This window comes from Chaetodon trifascialis, chromosome 11 (genome assembly GCF_039877785.1).
Source record: "Chaetodon trifascialis isolate fChaTrf1 chromosome 11, fChaTrf1.hap1, whole genome shotgun sequence".
Taxonomy (NCBI): domain Eukaryota; kingdom Metazoa; phylum Chordata; class Actinopteri; order Chaetodontiformes; family Chaetodontidae; genus Chaetodon; species Chaetodon trifascialis.
In genome coordinates, this window is record NC_092066.1 from 2,591,594 (window position 1) to 2,615,733 (window position 24,140).

General features: G+C 48.7%; 1 protein-coding gene across 3 annotated transcripts in view; it reads left to right on the forward strand.

Annotated features, from left to right (window-relative positions):
• The window catches only part of LOC139338531 (zinc finger E-box-binding homeobox 1-like), a 59,605-nt gene extending 37,885 nt beyond the window's left edge, over positions 1–21,720 (forward strand). For 2 of the 3 annotated variants that reach the window (XM_070973649.1, XM_070973651.1), the window contains exons 2-8: positions 3,627–3,806; positions 12,335–12,490; positions 13,465–13,667; positions 14,166–14,292; positions 14,511–16,315; positions 16,750–16,930; positions 18,926–21,720. In XM_070973649.1, coding sequence (XP_070829750.1) covers positions 3,627–3,806; positions 12,335–12,490; positions 13,465–13,667; positions 14,166–14,292; positions 14,511–16,315; positions 16,750–16,930; positions 18,926–19,623 — 3,350 coding nt within the window. In that variant the 3' untranslated portion in view covers positions 19,624–21,720. The remainder of the gene's footprint in view (positions 1–3,626; positions 3,807–12,334; positions 12,491–13,464; positions 13,668–14,165; positions 14,293–14,510; positions 16,316–16,749; positions 16,931–18,925) is intronic. The other variant, XM_070973650.1, reaches the window with a different exon arrangement.
• Positions 21,721–24,140: the final 2,420 nt, after the last annotated feature.

The window sequence follows — 24,140 nt, forward strand, 5'->3', positions numbered from 1 at the left end:
AAGTTTGCATGTTCTTCCCGTGCATGCGTGGGTTCTCTCCGGGTACTCCGGCTTCCTCCCACAGACCAAAAACATGCTCATTAGGTTAATTGATGACTCTAAATTGTCCGTAGGTGTGAGTGTGAATGTTTGTTTGTCCTTACATGTTGCCCTGCAATCGGCTGGCGACCGGTTCAGGGTGTACCCCGCCTCTCACCCATTGTAGCTGGGATTGGCTCCAGCCCCCTGCAACCCCGAAAGGGATAGGCGGTATAGATAATGGATGGATGGAAGTTGGTTTAAAGTTGGTGCTGCAGGACTGGGCTGCTCTCCTGCTTCTTATGCTCCTTGGCTTGTTTTATGGCCTCCTCTGTGAGCTGCTTCAGGTTGGAGAGGTGCAGCGGACATGAAGTTTGTTGTTTTATCAGTGATTCGAAGCGCGCTCAACGAAACATGGCTTCACTCAGGGCGCAGGAAAAAGCCATGTGGCTGAACTCCTATCAGCGGTCTGAGCAGTTTTAACCGAAAGAGACGCGAACAGACATTAGCTGGTAGTAATAATGAAGAGGGCTGTTATGAAACGGGTCCTAATCAGAGAGATGGACGGCAGGAAGGGAGGAATGCTCTCGTCTAGACTTCCCTCTTCCTTTCTTAGCCGGCCTCTCCTCTGCTCAGACCTCCAGATGGAGGATTAACAGTTCACTTGATGCATTGTCGCGATGATGTGGCTCTCTGTCGAACACAAACACACACACACACACACACACACACACACACACACACACACACACACACACACACACGTTTACATCACCATCTCTGTGAGGACACTCCAGTGACGTAATGCATACCTTAACCTGATTCTAACCCTAAAAGCAACACCAAAACAAACACACGCAGGAAAAGGTGTTGGGACTTTGTGTCTCCTGCTCTGCTCACTGCCGCCCCCTGTCCACCGCCATGGGACGTGCACGCTGGCCGAGAGGGCAGAGACAGCTCAGAGTTGGCAGGAATCCTGAATTCCTGCCTTATTTGTTGTCAGGCTGCGCAGCCATCGTCTTGTTTGTTTATGATTAATTGCCTTGAGAGCGTTTATTAGACCTCAGATCCACGGCAGGGAAGGTTCGCTTCTCAAAAGTTCAACATCTGACTTCAATACCCAGAAATCCTGAAATGTAATGTCATTAAAGCACACAAAGCGCGCTCATGTCTGCTAACCCGATCAGCCTGTAATCGAATCTGAAGATCTAATGTCGCTGCTTTCAGCGTTCTCAGGACAGACTGAGCGTTTGTTGTTGTTTCAGCTTCATTTTTAGGCTTTGCTTCGTCGCTCTCTGGTAGAAAGCAGATGTATGTACTCAACACCATAATTATATTTTCTCATCACCAATTTTATGCAGATTCTATAAAACAACCCAGTAAATTAAGCATCACTTCATCAGCTTTAGTCATTATTTTTAATGAGAATATTATCTGACTGTGCAGACTCAGTGTGATGTTGGAAACACTGAACACAACAGTCTGACTGTATGTTTTAAGACGCTCAGACTTCATTCTCCCCTCTATCTGCCGGGGTTTTGCACAATGTGAATGGAAAAGTTGAGAAAACTGTTGCGATCAAGCCCTTAAAGTTGAGAAAGTGCATTTTAAGTCTGGGAAAGATGTAATTAGAAAAGTGTTTTCAGGTAAAAACAGGGTTTGTACAGACCAGTAACCTGATTTTATTCTGACTTTTCATCCGACGCTGTTCAGCATTTCCATCAAAGCCTTTGATCAGATTCAGTGAGCTGCATTTCTCTCCTTCATTCTTTATAATCTGGAGCTCAGCTGGTTGTAGTTCCCTCCAGCAAGCGCCGTCGAGAATAGCTGAGCAGCACACACACGGCTGTTCATCTGAAAGTAGAGACCTCTCTATTATTGGAAGTGCCACAAGCCTGTCTGCTTAATAATGTGTGTTTTTGTGTGAATGGAGACAGACGCAGTTTGTTGGTTTTCAGGAGCTCGCTGCCTGCCGTCGGGGTGTGTTTGGGCTGACTGTCTGCGACGTAGTTATTAACTCCTCAACCGCAGAGGTTTGCCCGAGCTACCGTTTAGATTTTTGGTCACGTTGTGCACAGATGGTCAAATATTGATGTTCAGCTCGCCATCAGCTGACTGTAGTGTGTCACTGCTGGACTGGAAGAAGTCGTTCATAGGCTGGCTATGGCGTGCCTTCCAACACACACACACACACACACACACACACACACACACGCATGCATGCACACACACACACACACTGGTCTGTCTGGAGCAGTGACAGAATCGTCTCCGGAAAGCACCACGTCAGTCCTGGAGGGGTGAGGTACAGTTGGAGTGTGTGTTCAGGGTGTGTTTTAGATGGGGGTATTGTATCATGCAGAGGTGCAGAACTACACTTAGCACACACACACATAGAGCTTGTTTTGTGGTTTGGGACCCGTGTGTTTGTGTGCGCACCTGTCACCTGTGAACAAACAACCTGAGCTTTCCTCCTCATTAGGCGTCTTCAGCACCTCCGCCAAGACACACAGCTTCCCCGCGGAGAGGATGTGGCTGCACACATGCTGACAGTGAAAAGGCAATTAAATAGCTAAAACACAGCGCTCATCATCGCCTCCGTCTCCATGTACCTACACGTCTCCGTCACCTACAAGTGTGTGCTGAACACACACATCCCGCACATTCAGATCAGTCCAGTCGGCCCGTTTTTCATCCTGAGCTCCCGTTAAGAAGCTGAACCCCGCAGACGAACTCACTGACTGCCGCACAGTGGAAAACAGTTTGGCTTTGTGAGGCTGATAAACAAGTGATTATTTTTCCTCACGGCTGCAGTTTGCCCTTTTTTATGTCCTCGATGCAACGAAAAGAGAAGGAAGTTGTGTGATGAGATGAAGATTGTGCTTCGTGGTTTTGAGCACAGATTGTATGAAGTCTGGATTTAATCTGCTTTTAACGTGAAAAGACAGAAGATAACAGCAGCAGATTACAGGTACAGGTGCTTGGTCGAGGTGGGCTGATTGAGGCCGTCCTCTCTCATGGGTTAGCAGGTTATGTTTACACTTGGAGCACAGGTGCTGAAGATCACAGCGTCATTCCAGCTGCCGTAATTGGCTCGTTATTACTGTAAATGTGCAGTTAACGATTGAAGGTCCGCGTGGCCACTGTTGTGTTTTAGATCATCCTCTTCCTTCGACATACCTTTAACTGCATTTTAGACTGCTTCACATTGGAGAATAGGATCCCACAACGGCGTCTTTATTATGTTTTCACACACAAACTGTCAACAAAACCATCATTTCCCTCGTGGTGTATTCCTGCAGACTCGTTCAGCAGAGCACAGCATGAAGGGCTGTGTGGGTTTATGAAAGAGGGCAGTCAGACTGGACTCGCTCATATACCGGCTGTGCAGCTCAGATGCTGATCACATCGATGTTTGGCGGTTGGTAATTTCAGTTAATTGCCTTTATTCTGAATGTAAGTCGTAAATCAGACGCTGATTACAGCAGCGGGGCGCTGCGCCGTCAGCACCGCCAATCAGAGCGAGCGCTGAGAGGTGTAGCTGCTCAGGTCTTTCACTGCGTGCTGCATCTCAGGTCACCTTCCGTCTCTGCGTCTCCTCTCTGCAGTGACAGACTTCAACAATGGCTTGGAGGCCAGTTCAGACTCCGATGACGAGGACAAGCTACACATTGTGGAGGAGGACAGCCTGCAGGAGCCCGAGGTCGCCAGCGCCGATGGGACCGCGCCGCAGGACGGCCACGATGCCACCGTAACAGTATTACCCCACAATGGCTCCTCGAACGGAGGTGAGATGCCACGTGATTTTCATTCCTGCCTAACCTGTGCAGCATTTGTTTAGAAGTAAATATAGGTGTCTTCAGGCTGGACTTCATTTCATCTGGTAATCGTGGGAAGGTTTGAGAGGTTCTCTTTCACGTCCACATAGTGACACACGCTCTGAGCTGGGAGCTTCCCAGTACACCCACAGGCTCACACAAGCTGTCTCCTCACGTCTCTGCAGGGAGATAAGTTGAAGTTTACCCACCTTGGTGGCAGCAGATCAGCGAGGTTAGAGTGTCCTTTTAACTGTCTGCAGAGTCGAATCAGCAATACTGAACTGAAGCCTGTTTCTTCTCATCCCCAATAGTTTGTCCATATGTGTAATTAATCTCCATCACTGCTGCAGATGAACCCTCAAAGGCACATTAATGATGGAGCGAGCCAGCTCAGTGTATGGAAGTGCCATGGTCTTTATGTGGACACGTGTTCTTCTTCTGTTTCATTCGACACATTAGAGCAGGTGGTGAGATTATCCACGCAACTGTTGTCAAGTGGAACCAAATCAGGACAGAAGCAGACTTGTTCACCGTGGTGTTTGTGCATTCTCGTGTTAGAACGTCCACAGCGCAGTTTCGCAAATCCATAACGTGATGTGAAGATGCTGCTGGGATAAAGACGCGTAAACGGAGCGCTCCGCCGCCGCCACCGGCGTAGAAAAGCTGGAGGCGCCAGTCAGCTGAGCGCGGTCACGGCTCAGCGTGGCGTGACGTTTTCAGATCAGGAGCGATCACGAGGCAGAGGAGCTGAGCAAATGAGAGCGTTTGAAGGAGGGAAAATGCGAGGGATGCAGACAGAAGGAGGGAAGGTAAGCGCGTCGGAGGAGTCGACACGCTGCAGCGACGCCTTCAGTAGTGTCGAATCGCTCCCGTCACGCAGCTCTCACATCGTGCCCAGCAAACCCATACGTCCGCTAACAGGAACACACACGCGGTCGTGCAGGCAGCTCATACACTCTTTGGCAGCACCGCATCCGTCACACCAGCCATGTGATGAGTTCCCTGTTTATGACTTTCCTCTGGCTTCTTACTTTTTAACTAACCACAAGTCACTCCTGTTTTTTCTGTCACGTCTTTGTTGCCGCCGCACCGTCTGCGCTCTGTGTACGCGACCCTAACGTGATGCAACTTTTGCACCCATGACAGAAAATAACGAAGCGAAGAGATTCCCGAACAGAGCGCAGGTACACGCCGTTATCTGGGTCAGCTGTTTGAAAGACTCACCCTCTCTCTCTCTCGGGTTTCGTTGTTCGGTATCACGGCGCCCGTTTCCCGCTCGGCTTCACACGGCGTGCAGCACAATGCAAACACACGAGATGCTCAGATGAGATGAGATGAAAGTGATGGCTGGTGGAGTGAAAATCAGAGCGAAACTGTAATCCAGTCAAGCAAAGACGGGAAGCTTACAGTAAATAATACTGCTGAGGCCGATTTTTCGTACGTTAATATTGATATTTTAATGTTGTTTTAATGATGGACATGCTTAATACGTGTGTTAAATCTTTCCCTGCAGCAGGTTTCTCTGTAGAAACTGCTTGGGATCAATGAAAGGCCGCTTTGTGCTGCGGCAGATTTTCACAATCCACCTGCTGCTGTGAGCCACATTTACAAACCAGCCAATCGGAATACAGCAGGAAATGATGCGCCGGGCGGATCCGTTTCCGTCTTAATGCTCGGATTCAGCAGGTATTCAGTCTGACGGAGGCTTCATCAGCTCCACCTCGCAGCGTGGCACCGAGCCTGCACGACCACACCTGCTTCCACGCAGAGGCGCCTTCCTCGCCGCTGATGACTCGTTCGCCTGTGCGCGCCTACCTGCTCTCTCTTTGATCAGATTAGTTCAGTCCTCCTCTCGGCCTCGGGGAGCATCACGTCCAGATGTTCGGCTCTCATCTCCTCTCCGGCTCTCCGCTCAACACGACGTCCTCGAGGCCAATCCGCCCACGGCACACATGACTGAACTCCTTCCACTTTATCTCTCACGCTGTGATGAGCTTCATCATCACGCCCCGTCATCCCTGTCCTCAGACTGCTGCCTGAAGTCAGGAATTAAAGATCTGAGATGATGATAGGACTTCATAATCAGTCAGGTTATCTTCCCTCTGTATTTCTGGAATTTGTTGTTCTTTGCTGCATTAATGAACACGCTAACAAGGAAAAACACCTCATTTAAAATGCACCCAATATCTCTATTGTGACATCTTGTCAAATACATAAATTTTACCATCACACAAGACAAATAAAGCTTCAGTACTTCACATTTGAGAGTCATGAGCGGATGATCTTTGATGCCTGAAAAACGACTCCCAACAATCATGGAAATCACTGCAGATTGTTTTTCTATTGATTGACTGATAACGTCAGCGGCACCTGAGTCCACGTGGTTCCAGCGTGCAGGACGTAAAGACAGGAATTGACTGAGGTATTAGTGAAATAATGTTTTAATGAGCTTCCTCATTAGCAGTGCTGGGATTGTGTTTGACTGTGGGGAGCTGAGTCAGCTGCAGTGTCTGTTGTTTGTCTGCGCTGACAGGTTTTATTTGCACTGCGCAGCCACTTGTAGATTAACGCCGAACAGGTTTAGTCATGCAGGATGCATCGCCTCTGCTTTCTTAAACACAGTTGGACCTTAAGTCGCTTATCAATCAATTTCCTGCTGTCCTCCCTGTTATTCTGCGCATTTGTGGTTTCAGAAGTTTCACCAGCTGCAGGAAGCGCACAAAGAGGGACTTTTTTTTGGGAGCTTTGTGCTTTCATTTTGATTTTTAAATTAGCTTTCGTTTCACTGGCAGACAGCTGGAGAAGCTCTTTAAAGCTCTTAAACTTAAAGCTCCGGATAACCCGCAGTAAGAAAGTTTGCAGGATCAGCGCGGCCCGTACGAGCGCCCTCTCAAACACACGACACACCTCGGCGTACGCGCCAAACAGCAGAAGCAGCGGCGGACACAATGAGCAGAGGCAGAACCGAGTCGGCGTTCGACAGCAGATCGATTGGCTTGTGTTTACGCCGCTTCAGTGCCCTTTTAATCCTCCATTCCCCACAAACAGCTCAGCCTACGCAAGCATCTGCCTTCGTTTCAGCAGCAGTGGGTTAGAGCCAAGCAGGAAACACTAAAACCATGGAGACGGCGAGAATGTGACACTCAGAGATATTGCTCTGAAGGCTTGTTTCATTGTTTCTGAATAAAGCCTTACATGGTGTGAGCCGTGCTCGCTCGCTCGCTCGCTCACTCTCCTCCACTTTGTTTCCTCCCTCTCTCGCCTCTCTCCTTTCTCCTCTGTGTACCTGCTGTTTTGCTTCAGTCTCTGATCCCTTTTCATCTCTTTGTATTCTTCCACCCAGCTCGCCTCTTGCCTTCTTCGCCTTTGTCTTGGCCTGTTTTCCTCTCCCCTTCTCCTCGCTGCTTTCTGCTTCAGATACCGTATGAAAGCCTCTCCTCGGCGTTTGAAGCGATAGGTGCTGCTCCCACTTTGGATATTATTAGCCGTTAATTATCCGCAGAGGGTTTGCTGAGCTTGTTGTTGTTCCCTGAACCTTGCATTAACTTATTTGACTCACTTCTCTAACTTTTCAGGCCTCATCCTCTCTTTGTGTGGCAGGTAGGACGGTGTAGTTATCACTTTGTTGGTTTGTCAGCGGGATTGTGGGAAAACCACGGGCTCGATTCGGATGAAACTTGATGGAAGGATGCAGCAGCAGCTTAAAATCCATGCAGTAGAGTTCATCAGAGACAAAACGAGCCAAATGTGGGCGTACGATGAGTCCACGTCACACTCCGCATTCACAGGTACCAGCCATCCTGTCAGGCTTCATACAGGAAGCAGTCGTTACGGAGCGTCGGGGAAAGTGGTTTGACCGGAGAACCGGTGCAACACCACCACAGCTGTGCCTGTGGAAGCTTAAATACACACATATCATGCAACTAATTACACTTTCAACTGTCTGCAGTAAACTCCACCGCAGAGAACAATGTGTTTATTGTTGTAATGTGTTTATGTATGTATCAGCATTGGAAATCGTCTTGCATTGACTGAGAGCAGCTTTGGCCTCTGATATCCATCACTTTGTAAGCTCTCCAGATAAAGCTGTGCAAATATATGCATTATAACTATTGTTACTGCGAGCTCTGAGCTCTGGCCTCATAATTGGCTCAGCATAATCAACCTGATCCAGATAACCAATATATAACACTGGTGCTACGAGTGCTGTCGTTGATGGGAGTGGGCGATGATGTGGGAGAGACCAGCAACCACAGACGTCTGTTAATGGTTGTATTTGGTATTACATGTTTGGTCACATGTTGTGTCCCTCCCGTCATACTCGTCCATGATCAGCTGCAGATTACTTCTCATTCGTTTCTTTAGGAAAACTGAAACCAGAGCAGTTCTGCTGGAACCGCAGCCGGTTCGGCTGCAGCGGCTTGCTCATGAGCACGTCAGCAGAGATCTGAAACCAGGCTCTTTGTATTAACTCGACTTATGATCTTCTTTTCAGACGCTGCGCAGACTTTTACTGTTTGCTGCTGTAAAGCTGTGAGTCCTGAGTGGAGCATTACGCTGCTGAGCCGAGACAAACGCTTCATTTATTGCCTGAGTGCTGTGTTTTTCAACCCTTAACCTTCACTATCAGCTGCCTGTCATGGTAATAATGTCGGATTGTAAACTTGTGTGCACTCATGTCCCCATTTTAGTTAAATACCTGACGACATAAACGAACTAAAGAGGTTTTCTCATGAGTACAGATCAACACGTTTCTGGAAAGACGCTGATTTTTTAATGGCGGATGGAGAAGATGATCAGTTCTTTTGGGGAACTTAAGCAACAGCAGCCGTTAGAGGAGTGCACCGCGATGTGTTTGACTTGAGTCACGCGTTCATGACATTACCTGTCGTGTTCAACTGCACCTGCAGCAGAAACCAGCCCGTTCACTCCTTTAGGAAAACATTAACAAACCAGGAAGGAGCAGCGTGTGCAGCGTGTGCGGAGGGAAGTCATGGAAAAGTGGTGAAATGTTGCAGCGCCGTAGAGCCACGTCGGGAACCCTTCAAAGGCTGATATTTTTGGACCGTCTGACTTTGGCTCTTTTCTTTCCTCCCCCGTCGGAGGCGAGAGGAGAAAGCAGGGAGAGCAGCTGGTGTTGAATCGGTCCTCTGGTGAGAGATTAGTGTCTGCTGCTCCCCCTGCAGTCTGGGCCGCACTGCAGCTCCAATCCTGCTTATAAATTCACCACGGACTCACAGTGACAGGTCCTGGCAAGGTACACAAGTGCAAAGCTCTGTGTGTGTGTGTGTCTGTAGTGTAGTGTAATAACCCTGCAGGTGTGTGCGTGTGTGTGCACATGGAGTGTGTGAGAGTGTGTGCGCACCACATGATTTCCTGTTTTCATTCCATTCTGATATTCCACATGTGTGTGTTGCAGGGTGCTGGTCGTCATTACCGCGTGGCTTTTTGTGAGGCATTAAGAGTAATTGTAGAGTGTGGTGGGAAAATATGCAGAGAGGTGTATCAGCGAGGGAGGCGGAGGGTGAGGAGGGAGGTGAGGGGCAGAAGGAAAGAAAGGCAGAGGAGGGAGTTTAAAGAAGAGATGAAGGTGGAGAAGAGGCCGATGGTGGTAGAAGCATGTGAGGAGTGAGAGGAGCGAGGAGGAAGAGGGAGAACAAAGGGGTGAAGGAAAGATGGAGGGAGGGGAAGTTAGCAAGGTGAGAGAGGGAAGAACAAAAGGAGGAGGAGGAGGAGAGGGGAGGCGCGAGTGAGACGGCGTCCACAGAAAACCTGAATCAGTTTGAAAATGCCGCTTTTCTTGTTGTTGTTGTTGTAAAGATCTGCGTCCACAGTAAACGCCCAGACAAAAGGAAAAATCTCCTCAACAAAACAATAAACGTGCATCACAGCTAAGATCTATGAAGCCGCAGCGATTGGTCGATGGACAGAAAAGTCATCTATTGTGATGACTAATCGTTTAAGACAGTTCAGCGTCTCAGTCTGAAGATTTGAGCCTACAGATTTCAGACTGTAGCCTGAATGTCTGAGGGTTTGGGGCTGGACAGCAAAGACTAAACGCAGGTCAGTGAAAAACATTGAAAAGGTTGATGACTGAGAGCGTTTCAGGACAGAAAGTCGTCCTCTTAGCTCTTCAGATGAGTCCAGCTCTTCTTATTTTAGGCCAAAACAGAGAGAGCAAGACGTGTTTTTAAAGCGATCTGGCCTGTTGGAGGCGTTTCACTGGTCCGCAGCACAGATCTGCTTCTATTTTAATCAGTCCATCTGTGCGCAACAGCTCGCTTCACTCGGGAAGTATGTTTGCGCTTCAAGTCTGCTTTCTTCCACTTAACTCCAGCCGTCGTGCGTTGGACTGAGCGCAGCTGAAACACAGCTGACGCCAGCTCAGTGCTGCGCATCCAAACGCCCAGCGTGCAGACGGACAGCAGTGGAGGTCTGATGAGGAGGAAGAGGGGAGGGGAGAGAGTCAGAGGGATGAAGAGAAGGAGAGAGAAGAGTGGAAGGTAGATGAGTGTGTGCGGGGGGAAGGAGAGGCTTGGAAAGCTTTCGGGTGAGGTCATGGGAAGCAGAAATCTGTGTGTTTAAAATGAGGCTTAACAAGGCTTGGCCTGGCCCCGCCTCCTCACACACACACACAGCTGCACCTGTCCCTGACGAGGCTCAGCAGGAAGAGGCGTGGCCTTTGGCACCGGCCTGCCTGCCTGCCTTTAACATGGCTGATCTCCATGGCAGCGCTGGTCGCAGTCTCACCTCACGGCTCGGTCCAATCAGCGTGTTCACACGCAGAGAGTGAGGTAACGTCTGCGCTCCTCTGTTGTTATAAAGATGGTTATAAAACACGACGCCAGATCAGAAACAAGGCGACGCGAGAGAGCGAGAGAGCGAGAGAGAGCCGGTCGTCCGCTGCAGGTGGCGACGTCTGTCCGAGCCAATCAGGAGCAGACAATGACAAGAACATCTGTTGATAAGGCGTCTTTGGAAACAGTCACATGAGGAGCTTTACATGAAGGGTAAAACATTTTGAGACTGCGTGACAGATGGAAGACACTATCCAGCTGCATTATGGGAACTGTAGGATCCAGTGTTGTTGGAGCTTAATAGGAACAAGCTGTCTCAGCCTCTGTGGCTTCAGACAGCCTCGTGCGTTACTGAACGCCTGTAGTGGCCTTTAATTCGGACGCCAACATCTTCTGGTTTAAACCTGAAAGTCGATGCTGAACTGACTCATTTTCACCTTTCACCTTTGCCCTTAGACTGAACACACTGATCGTAGGAACGGTAAAGCAATAAAAACCTCCCTTTCTGCTCTATAAACACCCAGATATCACTAACAGCTATTTCCAGCCTTTATGTCAAGCTTGTTTACATCTCAGTGCGCACAGTGTGTGCTGAACCAGTCCAGACATTCGGCCTGATAACGCTTTTATGTGAGTTTGTGAGCCTAAGCTCTGCCGCTGAGTCCCAGAGGTTAATTTCAATGGAGACGTGTATTCGGTTTAGATGGAGGACAGACCGGCAGTGCCGTACCACCGTTACCTCCCCGTGTCACTTCCCTCTGAAGTGCCACATCAGAATGAAAGCCAGCCGTCTAATTATTCCTCATAAGGCTCATTATTTCTCTTTAACGGCCGGCCAGCTGTTCAGGTGGAGTCAAACATCAGACAGTCGTGTTGCTGTGGTACCGTGGTGCGAGTTATACGTTAGAACGGTTTATTCAGCTGTGCTCAGGGCTGCTTCCTGTCATAAAGAAGATTTTTCTTGCTCAGTATCGTCCCACAGGTCAGGGCTCTCTGCACATTTCAGCCATTACACCAACAGCAATTTTTGGTATTTTTCTTTTAACCTGAAGCTGCTCAGTAATTTTGCTCTTGAAAAGGTCAGTGGACCAAGCTGTGGGGTGTTTTCTTGTGCGGCTCTGGAAGTGGTAGCACAGAAATGGGGTCTCGAGGAGTCATGAAAGCTGAATCACTGGAGTGGTTTCAGTTGAATGTTCCTTTCATCGCTCTCGCCTTTGAATGTGGGAAACCTTCGTGACTGTTTGTGCCCTTTAGACGCCGTTTGCCTGGTGTGAAGAGTTTTAAATGTTTGGCACATGTTCTAGCTGTCAACAACTCCCGAATTCCAGCAAGATAACGTTGGATAAGTTAAGTTACTCAGTTTTTCTCGTCATTTTGGAAAATTGCACTCTCCAGGCTTTGATTTTACAAATATAAATTGCAGAAACTTGAGGTGAATGTTTGGTTGAAGAGAGGAACGCGCTCATTACAGGTAATTATTAAGAAGCCATTTGCTGCCCTCTAGTGGCGACGCTGCAGCACAGCGTCACAGGCGGCTGCCGATTCTTCCAGTTAAGACGTAAATGAAAAATCAGCCGATCCAGGAAGTGTGTTCACTTTGTTCCACTGCGTCTGATGAAAACTGATACTTGTTTTTCTTCAGAGGAACGAAAAGGATGGACCGCATACGTCCTGAACTGATGTCTGTGTGTGTGTTTGTAGTGAAAGAAGAGTGTGTGTCGGAAGAGGAGGAGGAGGAGGAGGTGAAGGACACTCTAGTGGAGGAGATTCTCCAGCAGGGAGACACAGCCATCATCTATCCTGAAGCCCCGGAGGATGAGCAGAGTCCAGCAGAGACCGGAGGCGCTGATGAGAACGGTAACATTTACTCACCAACACACGAAAAACCCCAAAACTCTTCGTTTTCTGAATGTTTAAAGCCTCATCATACAACTGAGAAGGCAAGAAAGATCTGCTCACTAATGCAGGGGTGGAGAAGCGCTTCTGCTGAAACATAACGGCAGCCGTTTGCCGGGTTCAGACGACACGATTTTAGCCCGATTTTGTTGTGGCCGACGAGTCACCAGCGTCACAGTCGGCGTCTGTACTTGTGTACTGTGACGTGCAAAACGAGCTGTCCTCTGTCCTCTGGGACGCCCCGTGACACCCCAGTGCAAAGTCTAGCATGTCAGACTCCCACGACATGTTCCTGAGCGTTGACCAATCAGGCGCTCTCTCCAGAGTGCAGTCAGGTACCCATGAGGAGGAGGAGGGATGCTGAGGTTGCTGCTGTCAGATTGGACAATAAAAGAGAGGAAAAGTTTGTTGAGCTGTGGAAACAGTCCCTCTGCCTGTCCAACGTGTCCTCGAGGGAGAAGACAAATGTTGGCGAGCCGGCGAGTCGCTGCTGTGCCGTCCCCGGTCCAAACTGTGGGAACGTGCTCGTCATTACTAATTCCAGGACGTTAAAGCAGCCTGTTAGATGCAGCCAACACAGCCGAGCTGCTGCTAGTCGTTGGAACTGTCCTAAATCTGCGTTTGCTCTTAATGTTATCGTGAATCCACAAACGTTTTCTCTTTCTTTTCTTTCTTATTTGGTACAAGACCGTCAGCATCACACACAACGCGTCTGTCAGTTTGATTGACAGCCTCCTCACCTGCCTCCCCGATGACATCTGAACTTGTGCGTGATCGGTCATACGTGTAGTCACCTGACCAAGACACGTCAAGACACATCAGACGTGACGACCATCATTTAAGACAAGCAAAAATGGTGTAGTCTGAACCAGCCTCGGTCATGAAGGATTTAAGCTTCACCCTCCACGTCCCTCTCCCTGCTGTCTCCGTCACAGGCACCCCAGACTCCTTCTCCCAGTTGCACACTTGTCCCTACTGCTCCCGGGGCTACAAGCGCAACGCCTCGCTGAAGGAGCACATCAAGTACCGGCACGAGACCAGCGAGGACAACTACAGCTGCTCGCACTGCAGCTACACCTTCACCTACCGCTCGCAGCTGGAGAGGCACATGAGCCACCACAGGGGCACCAGGGAGCAGGTAACGCCAGAGCCTGCAGGCAGCAGGCGTCTCAGTTAACGTTTGCTTTTGGAAGTGTTACGATATAGCTTGGATTAGCGTCGTGTGTACTCTTGTATCAGCTGTAGTAGATGAGACACTCACAGTAGCTTCATGTTTAAACTGAAATTTGCTGCTCTTATTTTGGTTTTGCGAGCGCTGATGAACACACTGACTTGTGGGTCTCCTTTCATGCGCTGTGCTTTGTTATTCATTCAGAATCAACATGCAGCTTTGCAGGCTTCAGCCTGGCCATTAACAAAATCCTCTGCATCCACAGTCAGTGTCCCTTTAAACCTCTGACCGACAGTAAAGCTGGAGAAAGTGTAAATCTTCACTGTGTTTTTGAACAGCGTCACAGCTTTCGCTCGCGCTAACAGCAGAAAAATGAAGCCTTCATCACATGGAGACATCTGGACGTGCTGCAGCTCCTCTTCGCCGTCCTCACTGACTTCATTGAATTTTTCTTGTGTGTCTCAGCGTCACGTGTCCCAGTCCACAGGAGGATTAGAGGGAACAGGTGGAACCCGCAAGTTCAAGTGTAGCGAATGTTCCAAGGCCTTCAAGTATAAGCACCACCTGAAGGAGCACCTGCGCATTCACAGCGGTGAGCCGTCACACACACACACACACACACACACACACACACACACACACACACAGAGTCAGTCAGTCCACAACCTGACGAGAGTATTTTTTTTAGAAAAAGGACATTTAATGCTTCTGAACTAGTATGTTGATGCTTGTTTTTGACGCTCATTTAAAGTCATTAAAATACCACTGAACCAAATTTAAGCCGTGTCCGTCTCCGTGTGCCCCTCTCAGGTGAGAAGCCATATGAGTGCTCAAACTGCAAGAAGCGATTCTCCCACTCAGGCTCCTACAGCTCCCACATCAGCAGCAAGAAGTGCGTGGGTGCAGCATCCCCGAATGGCGTCCCTCAGTTGTCAGTCAAATCCCCTGCGTCCACCGCCCAGACCACGCCGGTTGTAATTGCTCCAGCCCGCGTCATCCTTAAAGAGAAGACTGAAAGCAAACCCCTGCAGGAGCAGCTGCCCGTCACCCAGATCAAATCTGAACCTGTGGAATACGAGTGCAAGACGGTGATGGCGGCACCGGCGACCTCAGCCGGCACCAACGGGGTGGTGAACGGAGGCGCGGCGCAGCCAGCTGTGGTTCCAGCTGCGACGCTGCCTCAGGGTGTGGCTATGGTCGTCCCGACAGTCGGCCTGATGTCGCCCATCAGCATCAATCTGAATGACTTGCAGAATGTGCTCAAAGTGGCGATGGACGGAAACGTGCTCAGGCAGGTGCTGGGTACCGCGAACGGGGTGGTGACGCAGGGCAAGCAGGGGATTATAGTGCAGCAGCCCCAGCAGCAGATCATCAGCCTGCCGGCCTTTGTGGACCACGACGGCACCACAAAGATCATCATCAACTACAGCATCAGCCCCGCGGCCGCCACCACTGCCACTACCCAGCCTGCGCCGCCTGTTGCCAAAAACAACCCCTCCCCCACTGTCACCGCTGCTGCAGCCCCCACCCCCAGCAAAACAGATAAACCCTCAACCCCCGAGGTGGCCGACCTCACCATCGTAAAGACAGAGCCAGAATCAGTGCCCATCGCGGAGACGGAGGCAGTCACGCAGACAGAAATGAAAACTGTTCAGACTTCAGACGCCCAAACGGCTCCGATGCCAAAAGTCAGCAGCACCAGTACGTGTTTACTATGCGACGACTGTCCGGACAACCTGGAGGCGCTGCACCTCCTCCAGCACCGCAAAGCCGCCAATGGGGAGGCCGTGGACTCCGCAGCTCTGGACCCGTCGTTCGCCGACCTGCTCAGCGAGGCAGGGGTGACGCTGGAGGAGCCTCCCGTGGACGACCTCCTCTCTCTCCTGAAGACCTACTTCGCCTCCAACGCCAACCCCAGTGAGGAGGAGCTGGCGAAGATCTCAGAGTCTGTCAGTATTCCTGTGGACGTGGTCAGGAAGTGGTTTGCCAAGATGAACTCTGGGAAAAATGTGGGTAAATACCGCAATAACGCTACAGCCGTTTCCAAAAAGACTGAAACCGCCAATTCCAGCTCCGCCGACGCCTCCAATCAGAACGGAGAGGCAGAGGAAGACGGCGCCCAGGAAACATCCAACAAAGCCTCACCAGAATCTGGAAATGCTGCTCTGTCAGACTCTTCACCACTAAGCCTCAACGCCGGGGACCTCGTCATCGTCAAAAGGGAGCCAGAGGACCCCGAGGCCCCAGACTCGCAGGCAGAGCCGCTTGACCTCTCCCTTCCCAAACATATCGCGGCGGCGTTGGAAACGAAAATGGCCGCGCCCCCCGTCAAGCAGCAGGAGCAGCCCCTGAACCTGACCTGCCTGAGGAAGGAGCAGCTGGAGGGTCGGACCGTCTACGTCACCGCGCCGCAGGCGGGAAGACCGGTCAACATCGTCACTGCGGCGCAGCTGCCCACGTTGGTGGCCATCGCCGGTCAGGGCGCGGTGGGCTGCCTGAGCGCCATCAACACCACGTCCAAACGCACCATCCTCATCCCCCAGCTCACCTACACCTACGCCACTACAGCCGGCAGCGCCGCTGGAGCAAAGACCGTCGTGCTGAACGGCCATAAGGTAATAAGTTAAACGACATGTCCAGAACAGAAAATCCTCAGTCAGGTTTTCACAGTTAATCTGTCGATCATGATTAGTTTTTATAAAATGTCACAGTGTTTCTGTCTGAAAGTCTTAAACCCAAAGACGTCTCAATCCACGAAGGCATCAAGCTGAGTAAAGCAGCCGATACTCACGTTTGAGAAGCTGCTTGATGACTTAAAGGCTAAAACAGTTCATTAACTGTCAGCCTGTGACTTCTTGGATTGCAAACGTCTGTTTGTTTCAGGGCTGTAATACAGAGACGACTCAGTCAGAGGAAGAGATTTCCACCTTAGCATTCACCATCCAGTCCCCTCAGAGCGTCTGAGCCTTCAAACAGCTGATTTTCCTCACTTTAAGTCAGCCACACGTTCCATCATTTGAGCCTAATGATGAGATTCTTCCATCTGCAGCAGGAGAAGAAGCCGGACAGCAGCTCCGACAGCGTTTCCACGGCAGAGGAGCAGAACGACGCCGATTCGGCCACACTGATGAAGAAGCGGCGGCTGGAAAACGGCGTCTACCCCTGTGACCTTTGCTGCAAAGTCTTCCAGAAGGGCAGCTCCCTGCTCAGGCACAAATACGAACACACAGGTACGCTCTAACGCGAGCTCAGACAAAGGATCGCGTTCTGTCAGCGGTGACCGAGGAGGGCGCCTCGAGTCTGTGCTGAGCCAACACGAGTCCGCAGTGTGTTTTAAAGGAACGTTTATTTTCGCTTTCCTTTTGCCCAAAGGTAGATCTACTTTCCAGGGCTGTGATTTCAGATGACCTCATCTCTCATTAAATGTGTTATACTTAGTAGGATTGCAGCCTTTATGGGGCAGCTGGCCTGTAAATGGACCAGCAGACATCAGTGCTCATCCAGATGAGACTCCTGAGGTGAATTAACAGGATCTCTTACCCGAAGCTCAAACTAGTATCACTCTGGAATATGGTTTTATTAAAATCTGTTAGCTTTTAGCTGCTCACTGCACTACTGTGCACAGGTGTGCTATGACATCATCCACCTTAACACAAACCACAGGCACAAATTCACAGGCGCCGTCTTCCACATGCAAATCAGCCGTTTATTCAGAATCCTTAAACTGTTACACGGCCATTTCCAAAAAACACCGTGTAAAACGGAAATAGAAACAGAACGTGATGAACATTTAAACCCCGTATGTCAGTGAAAACAGCACAAAGGCACCATGTCACATGTTGAAACTGAGAAATTTCATTGTTTTTTGGAGAATTTGACACCAGCAACACGTTTCTGAGAAGTTGGGAGAGTGGCAACAAAAGACTGGAGAAGTTGTGAAATGCTAAAAGAAAGCACCTGGTGGAACATCTCATAGTTAATCAGGTTGACTGGCAACAGGTGAGTCACATGAGTGGGTATAAAAAGGAGGCTGTCTGAAGGCGGAACGGGCTTCGCCACTCTGTGACAGACTGCGCTGCGACAGTTTAACAATGTTTGTCAGTGTAAAACTGCAAAGGGTTTGGGGTTTCATTGTCTACAGCACATAATGTCTGCGCACAGGGGACGAGGCTGGAAACCATTATTGGCTGGCCGTGATCTCAGAGGACAGACACGATCCTGTGCTGGACGTCACTGCATGAGCTCAGATCGCTTCCAAAAACCACGTCACTGCAGCCACAAATGCAAAATCACTGTGAAGACTCTCTACTCCGTTTCCACACAACGTCACAGCCATGTACTGGATTTGATAAACACAGATGAGTCAGGAAATGCCTCAGCAGTCGTTTACTCTGAGCAGTTCTTTAACGATTGATTATGAAAACAGCTGCCAGTTATCTTTGTCAGTCAGTTCATCAGAACTGATCTAAAAATGCTCACATGGGAAAAAAAAATAGGATAAACAGTCAGAATAAACAAACACAGTCGTTTTCACACTTGACCGATCGCAGCATTGTTGCATTTATCACTAGTTTCGGTTCTGCTTTCGCGCTGTGATTTCTAAAGCGCACCGAACTTTCTGAGCAGCATCACGTGGTTGAAAGGGCCCTCGTCGATTGGACAAAGCAGGAGGGGAAATCCCTCTCCCCCGGCCCGGAAAAACAACAGTGAACGCAACTGTTCCTGTAACGCTATCGTAGCTCGTCAGGGACTGATTCTGTTATTTTTCTAACTTTGACGATCTAACGTGACAACAGATGAGCTCAGAGTTTAAGGACTGTGACTGTTGGTAGCTGTGATTTGATTTTGTTTAAATATGCCAAATTGTCAATTTATGGGTTATTGTTTGAGCTAAGCTAGCTAGCAACTGCTAATGTCAGAGGTCACTTGTTGCCATAGCAACAGTAAACATTCACGTAAGGACTAATGAGCTGTAAACAGAGATGCAGAATCAAGCTATATTATAAATACAGAGGAGATACGTTGTGTTTTAGCATGCGTATGCACTGCGTACAGCGTCACTACGTACATTTGGTCCTGTGTTTGGTTTTCAGGCTCTGGGATCCACTGCTGTGCTAAGCCAGCTGCTCTTTCTCTGCTGCTTTAGTCTGTTTCTGTGCACTTTGGGTTGTTTAGCAGAGGAGGGCGGTGCTCGCTCGTCTCACTCTTTGTTCTGTCGCCTGCAGGAAAACGACCCCACGAGTGCAACGTCTGCAAGAAGGCCTTCAAACACAAACACCACCTGATCGAACACTCGAGGCTGCACTCCGGCGAGAAACCCTACCAGTGCGACAAGTGCGGGAAGCGTTTCTCTCACTCCGGCTCGTACTCGCAGCACATGAACCACCGCTACTCCTACTGCAAGAAGGACGGGCCGGACTCCGGCTCCGGCTCCGGCTCTCGCAGGGCTCAGTCGGACCTCGGCAGCCCCAGCGCCGGACCGCAGTCGGACAGTCGGACCACGAGCCCGCCCTCCCAGCTGGACTCAGACGAGAGGGAGAGCGAGGAGGACGAGGACGACGAGGCCATGTGTATGGACGACATCCGGGTGGTGCAGGTGGACGACGGCGAGTGCGAGATCTATGAGGGCAACTTTGACGACGACGAGGAGGACGGCGAGGAGATGGTGGAGGAGGAGACGACGAGAGAGGAGGAGGAGGAGGCGGGGAAGGAGAAGCAGGACGAGGAGGTTGTTTGCGATGTGGTGGAGATCGAGCTGGGGGACGATCACATGGAGGACGAAGCGATGGACGAAGGAGAGGAGGAAGAGGCAAGTGCAGATACGGAGGAGATGGCGGACTGTGAAGCGGATTCGGACAAAAGCATCAGGGAGGGCTCAGACAGCGCCGAACCGGCAGAGGAAGAGGTGACAAACGCCAAATAAAGGAATAAGCGTCTCTCCGGGACAGCTCACAGTCGATTAAGAAAAGTCACGAGAGTCACGGCGGTTGCCTGATCTTAACGGTCCACTACTGTGTACAAAAACCCAGGTGTGCCTGAACTTGAAAAAAGAAAAAAACAAAAACAGTGACTTTTTTTTCTTCTTCGTGGAAACGAAATACCAGTGTTAAGAATTGTTTATAGAAGTTCAGATTTTAAAGCAGAACTCACCCGTCGACTTGTTAGACTCGTTACTGAGACATCCCAGGTTGTTTTCTCGTTCGTCTGTTTTCGTTCAGTCAGTGTTACTAATCTTGTTCAACATTTTAACCTGTAAAGATGAGAAAGATTTCTATACCTTTTTATTGCCAATGAAGTTTCCTAAATCAGTATTTTATTGAGTTCTACGAACAAAAACCTCTGCACTACAGTATTCCTGGTTTACCTACGGATACATGCCTCATGCATCGTATGCCCTTCAGTGTTAAACGCGTACACTAGCTAGCAACTGTTGTCCGTGTTAGTCTTAGTCTTCGCTAGCTAGCATTACCTTTGTTTTCAGTTTGACTGTTAGCCTTAAGGAAAACAAAGTATTCTTGGGGAGGGTTGTGGGCGGGACGGGGAGTCCGGGATGTGAGCGTGGCTTCTGAACGCCATAACCAAATTTGTCCTATCAGGGAAGGTAGAGTCACAACCTCAAAGCCAGCATCAGGCGTCTTATGTTTTGCAACCCAGCGTAGCCCGAACGGGCGGAGCCTCCGGGTGAAGAGACTCCGCCCGGCCCGGCTGGGCTGCGTCACGAAACACACGCGCCCATTCGTACCAAGCTTCTCCTTATGAGTTCCACTTCCGTTCTCAGTGTTTCAGTGTTATTAGCTTGTATATGAAGTCATACTGTACGTGAAGGAACGGGGCTGTTTCCTGCTCCACCCCAATGCCTCCAGCCTTATGCAAGACCTGTGTGCTGTTAAAAGTGCCATTGAACAGTGTTTTCATTTCTTCTTCACACATGTAGCCAGTATTATGTGTCTCTGTTACTCACACAGGACCCACATTGACTAATGTTTGTCGACTTGCACAGAACAGCAACACGCTTCCTGTCCAATCAGAAGTATTTGTACCCCGCAGACAAGCTGGGAAACGCAGTATTATTACAGCTATTATGATTAATCGATTCGTTGTTTTGTCTACAGAATGACAGAAAATCGTGAAAAAGGCCCGTTTAGATGATGCCTTCACGTCTTTTCTTGAAATCTGAAATTCGATTATATATTTGGTTCACAATTATGGAAAAGCTGGAAGACGCTGGAAACAGATTTTTTGGCATTTTTGCTTGAAAACTGACTGAAACAATTAAATCACTCATTAATTGTCAATCAACTGACTAATGATGAACTGACTGAAGCTTTCGGCTCTCTGCTGTGTGTCTAACAGCTGAGAAACATGTGGGAGGTCCAGCCTGAGCCGACCTGTGGAGAGAAAATGCCTTGTAGACTTGAGATAATCAGTTTACTGCTGATGTTCAGTTTTAAAAATCAAAGTATTTAAAGTGTCAACAGAAGTGCTTGAAGGCAGATCGAACTCGACGCTTGAAATAAAAAATACACGAAACCGAGATCACGTCAAGGTAAGTCGAGATCTTACAGTAAAATTGTACGTTTATTCGGACTTGTGCACTTTTTTCTTTCGATAGTTAAAAAAAGGAAATTGTGGCGAGCTGTCGCGCACTTCAGGTAACAAACGTTAGTGAATGTGGTCTCTGTCCAGTGTTTTCAGTTGGTTTTACCGAACAGTGTTTTTAGATTTGACTTTTGGTTTTTCTGTGTCCTCTGTGTTTTTTTCAACAATGGCAGTATTAGAACCCTTTTCACAGATTAAAAAATGTACCTGTTTAGTTTTTAGAAGACTTTTTTATATTTATGTGTCTTATTTTTATATTTTCTTTTATGGTTATTTATTACACATTGTAGTGTACATTACTGTAGGTTGAATTGATACAATAATATATTTTAGTATGAAAAATAATCTGAAGACAAACAGAAAACCCCAAAATGTGGTTCTGGGAGCTGAAGTTTGTTTTAACAAAAAAAAAAAACAAAAACATAAAAAGACAAAACATGTATTCTGTAAACATGACTTCTGTTTTAAGCTAAAAAAGAGAAAAAAAGACTGAATGAAGTGAGAAGTAGAAACTGTTACATGTGCATCTGCTCTGCGTCGTTATGAAGCTACTGAATTCTAAACCTCTGTGATTTTAAAAGCATGAGTCGTCGCCGTTTTAATGAAGGATCTTGTTATGAAGCCGTTACTCCTCCCTTTTTATTTCCAAGCCAAATTTAGACACCCCCACCCCCACCCCCACCCCACCGCACCCCCCCCACCCCCACCCCGTTCTCTGTTCTGTGCCAACTCGTTCCATTGTACTGTCGAAGGCTGCATATCGTCCGTTCTGTCCTCGCCCTTTGTAAATCCACTCTTTTTGTATCGTTTTTATTTTAGTTTCGCTCCATTTTTATGACTCCCCATCACAATAAAATATAAGAAAGCATTTCTGAGTCGCTTGTTTTGATTCTCAGCTTCATACTTTGTCTGTCTGTTGGGATAAAAAGTCCTTTTGTGTTGACTCTTGAATCAGATAAACAAACTCCACAGAAACGACCTTTAATGGGAAAAAAGGAAGAAACCTGGACAGACGTCTCCCCCAGGACAGAAAGATGGGGAAAAGCTGCTTTACTGTATATAGAGGACGGACAGAAGCAGCAACAGCATAATTAAATATGAAGACACTGAAGGACAATATGAGGTATTATATATTATATACACAGTAAGTAAGCAATAAGTAAATATAAATGGATCTGACCTGGGGTCAGTTTCACAAAGGCAGACTTTGACCATGACTCAGACCGAACTGTCAGACTTCAGGTGAATGACTGTTGTCTCCTTCTTGACTAATTTGCTATGACTTCTAGGTAAATAAAGACTTTTTTTTTTCAAGCAAATGAAAACATGTAATTCAGTGTAAAACCACAAAAAGTACATGAAGAGTATCTGAAATGAAACATCCAGGATGTTTGTATCTGAAACAATAGAGACAAAAACAAATTATTCTTGGAAAACTTGAGTTGATCTGGTTGAACAGCTCCTCAGCTGACGGTGCGTTCACGTCTCACTGAACCTCTGGAGGATGATGTTCTTGAACGCCACAGGAACGTGCTTGAGCTGGAGATGGAGCCTCTTCTGGTTCCTGAAGCTTCTCAGAAACCCGCTGGTTTCTCTACAAGGACTACTTACTTTCAAACATGGCATCAGTCTATAGTCTGAAACCTTAAACGTGTGCAGAAAGTATATTAAGCTCAAAATTAAGAGACATGAACTGGAGTCAGGCTGGTTCTGCGCAGCAGAAAACGTCAAACTGACAAGAACTGAGGAAGAGTTCACGCTTTATGTTGTTCCATATCAAAGCAAAATGAAGACTCGCCAGCAGGTGGCGGTAGAGCACCACCCAACACGCACTGAAGTCTGCAGAAATCAGCACTAATCATTCATAAATAATTAAGTAATGAACCACGATATTAATTCACGCCATCGTCCTCAGGAGCTCCATTCAAATATGAATCCATCTTTTTTCCTCCCTGATTATCCGCATGGCTGATCTCCATGTGCAGCAGTTATGACGCGCAATCTGAGGAAATATCAGTGATATAACAGTGAGGAGGGGTAATAAGAAGCCAGCAGAGCTTTCTACGAGCCAGCAAGGCCGCAGTGGAAGTCACGAGAACAACAGGCAGTCTCTCACCTGGGTCTCCCCGCAGGTGGTTAGAGTGTAACTCGCTTTTTAATGGGAGGAAACGCTCCTAATGTCCAGGTAATGAAAACGCACACTTTCACCCAAAGCACCCGCCGCACAATAAAAGCTGAGGTTTGCAGCGCGAGCGCTCTCGGTGTAAATGAACTCAATATCGTCCTCGTGAATATTCATGATGATGGTGTTTGCTGCGGGCCGACTGCTGCGCGTGCACCATGAAGGTAACGACACCTTCTCAGGTGATTTAACAAACATGGCACGAGACGCACGCAGCGAGGCGTCACGTGGAGGTTTAGGGCGCGAGTGCAAGCTGGGGGGTTGATGTGGGCCCTTGTTTGCGCGCGCGCGCGCGCGCGTATGTGTGTGTGTGGCTGATGAAAATGTGCTTTTACAGGAAGGAAAGCTCACGTGCAATAAAAACACACATATAAGACCCTTCAGAGGAGGCCGAGCAGGACAAAGGGTTTGAGCACACTTATCGTGTTTATTCAGAAGGTTTGTTCCAGTAAAATCAGGCCGACCGCGCGGGCTGCACTGCTCCCTGCACACCATCAAACATGACCCCGGTGTGCGACGTCACAGCAGGTGTTCTGTATCTGAAAGGTATGTGGGTCGAACCCCTGCTGTGACATACAGCTCCCACCAGACTCACTTTCAGTCCCTTCAGGCAGGAGTCGCGCTGCACGCCCTGACATGGCCAGTGGGTGGCAGTGGAG